The sequence below is a fragment of the Penaeus monodon genome, chromosome 33 (assembly GCF_015228065.2).
Source record: "Penaeus monodon isolate SGIC_2016 chromosome 33, NSTDA_Pmon_1, whole genome shotgun sequence".
Classification (NCBI taxonomy): Eukaryota; Metazoa; Arthropoda; class Malacostraca; order Decapoda; family Penaeidae; genus Penaeus; species Penaeus monodon.
Window position 1 is genome coordinate 29,324,887 of NC_051418.1, and position 1,158 is coordinate 29,326,044.

General features: G+C 34.2%; 1 protein-coding gene across 1 annotated transcript in view; it reads left to right on the forward strand.

Annotated features, from left to right (window-relative positions):
- LOC119594215 (ubiquitin carboxyl-terminal hydrolase 7-like) overlaps nt 1-1,158 on the forward strand; it is a gene marked incomplete in the record, with an annotated part of 30,875 nt that overhangs the window by 14,963 nt on the left and 14,754 nt on the right. Inside the window, 3 exon segments of the mRNA XM_037943286.1 lie at nt 55-173; nt 350-493; nt 700-885. Of these exon segments, the coding sequence (XP_037799214.1) occupies nt 55-173; nt 350-493; nt 700-885 (449 nt within the window).

Genomic DNA, 1,158 nt, shown 5'->3' on the forward strand with positions numbered 1-1,158 from the left:
CAATAAGCTTTTGGTATGCAACATGGAGCCCTAACCGGAATATTTGTTTTTCAGAAATCCAGCATTTATTTTATAGTAAAGAAAATGACTGGGGGTTCTCACACTTCATGCCATGGAATGATGTCCTTGACCCTGAAAAGGGTTACATCAAAGACGACACTATCACATTAGAGGTAAGGGGAGATGATTATTTCAGGATTTTGCTGCTGTAATGTATAGTATTGTGTTCTCATTATATTTTGGAATTGAATATTTTGTTGTGCATTCTTTGAAGTGATTTATCTTTTACCCATAAGTATTTTACATTTTCAGAAAATTATGTAAATAATGTGTAATTTCATATCAACAGGTTTGGGTGTCAGCAGATGCACCTCATGGTGTATCGTGGGACAGTAAAAAACACACAGGTTATGTGGGGCTAAAGAACCAGGGTGCAACTTGTTACATGAATTCTCTCCTTCAAGTACTGTACTTCACAAGTCAGCTAAGAATGGTAAGTTTTATATGTGCTTTTGATTGTAGATTTCGTGTGGTTCTACTTTAGATACCCATTATTAGTACGTCTTAAATCTTGAACTTTCCAAACTTTTTTATGACATTTTTAAATGTTATTTTTAAGTTCTGTTGAACTGTTTTAGTTTATATATTTTTGGGGTCATTGTTTTTAGGAATTAAAGAAAAAACAACTTCATCCCACAGGCTGTGTACAAGATGCCAACGGAGAGTGATGACTCGACCAAAAGTGTGGCATTAGCACTACAACGGGTCTTTCACGAGTTGCAGACGAGTGACAAACCAGTCGGCACTAAGAAATTGACCAAGTCCTTCGGCTGGGAAACACTTGATTCCTTCATGCAGCATGATGCTCAAGAGTTCCTAAGAGTGGTGAGCATTCCTTACATATTTCTATATAGTTGTATACTTGTAAAAGCTCCTTATGATTTTACTTGGGAAGGAAACAATCACATCACTTTTCTTAAATTAAAGAAATTTGTCATCTCTTTATGCCATAAATACACTATAGTTGAAATTTCCTACTCTTATATATTCTTGTTGTAATAATTGACATTGATGAAGATGAAATTCAGTGTTACCCAGTAACAAAAAAATATACATTAAATAAATATGATAATAACAGCTGACATTGTATTAAAGGTA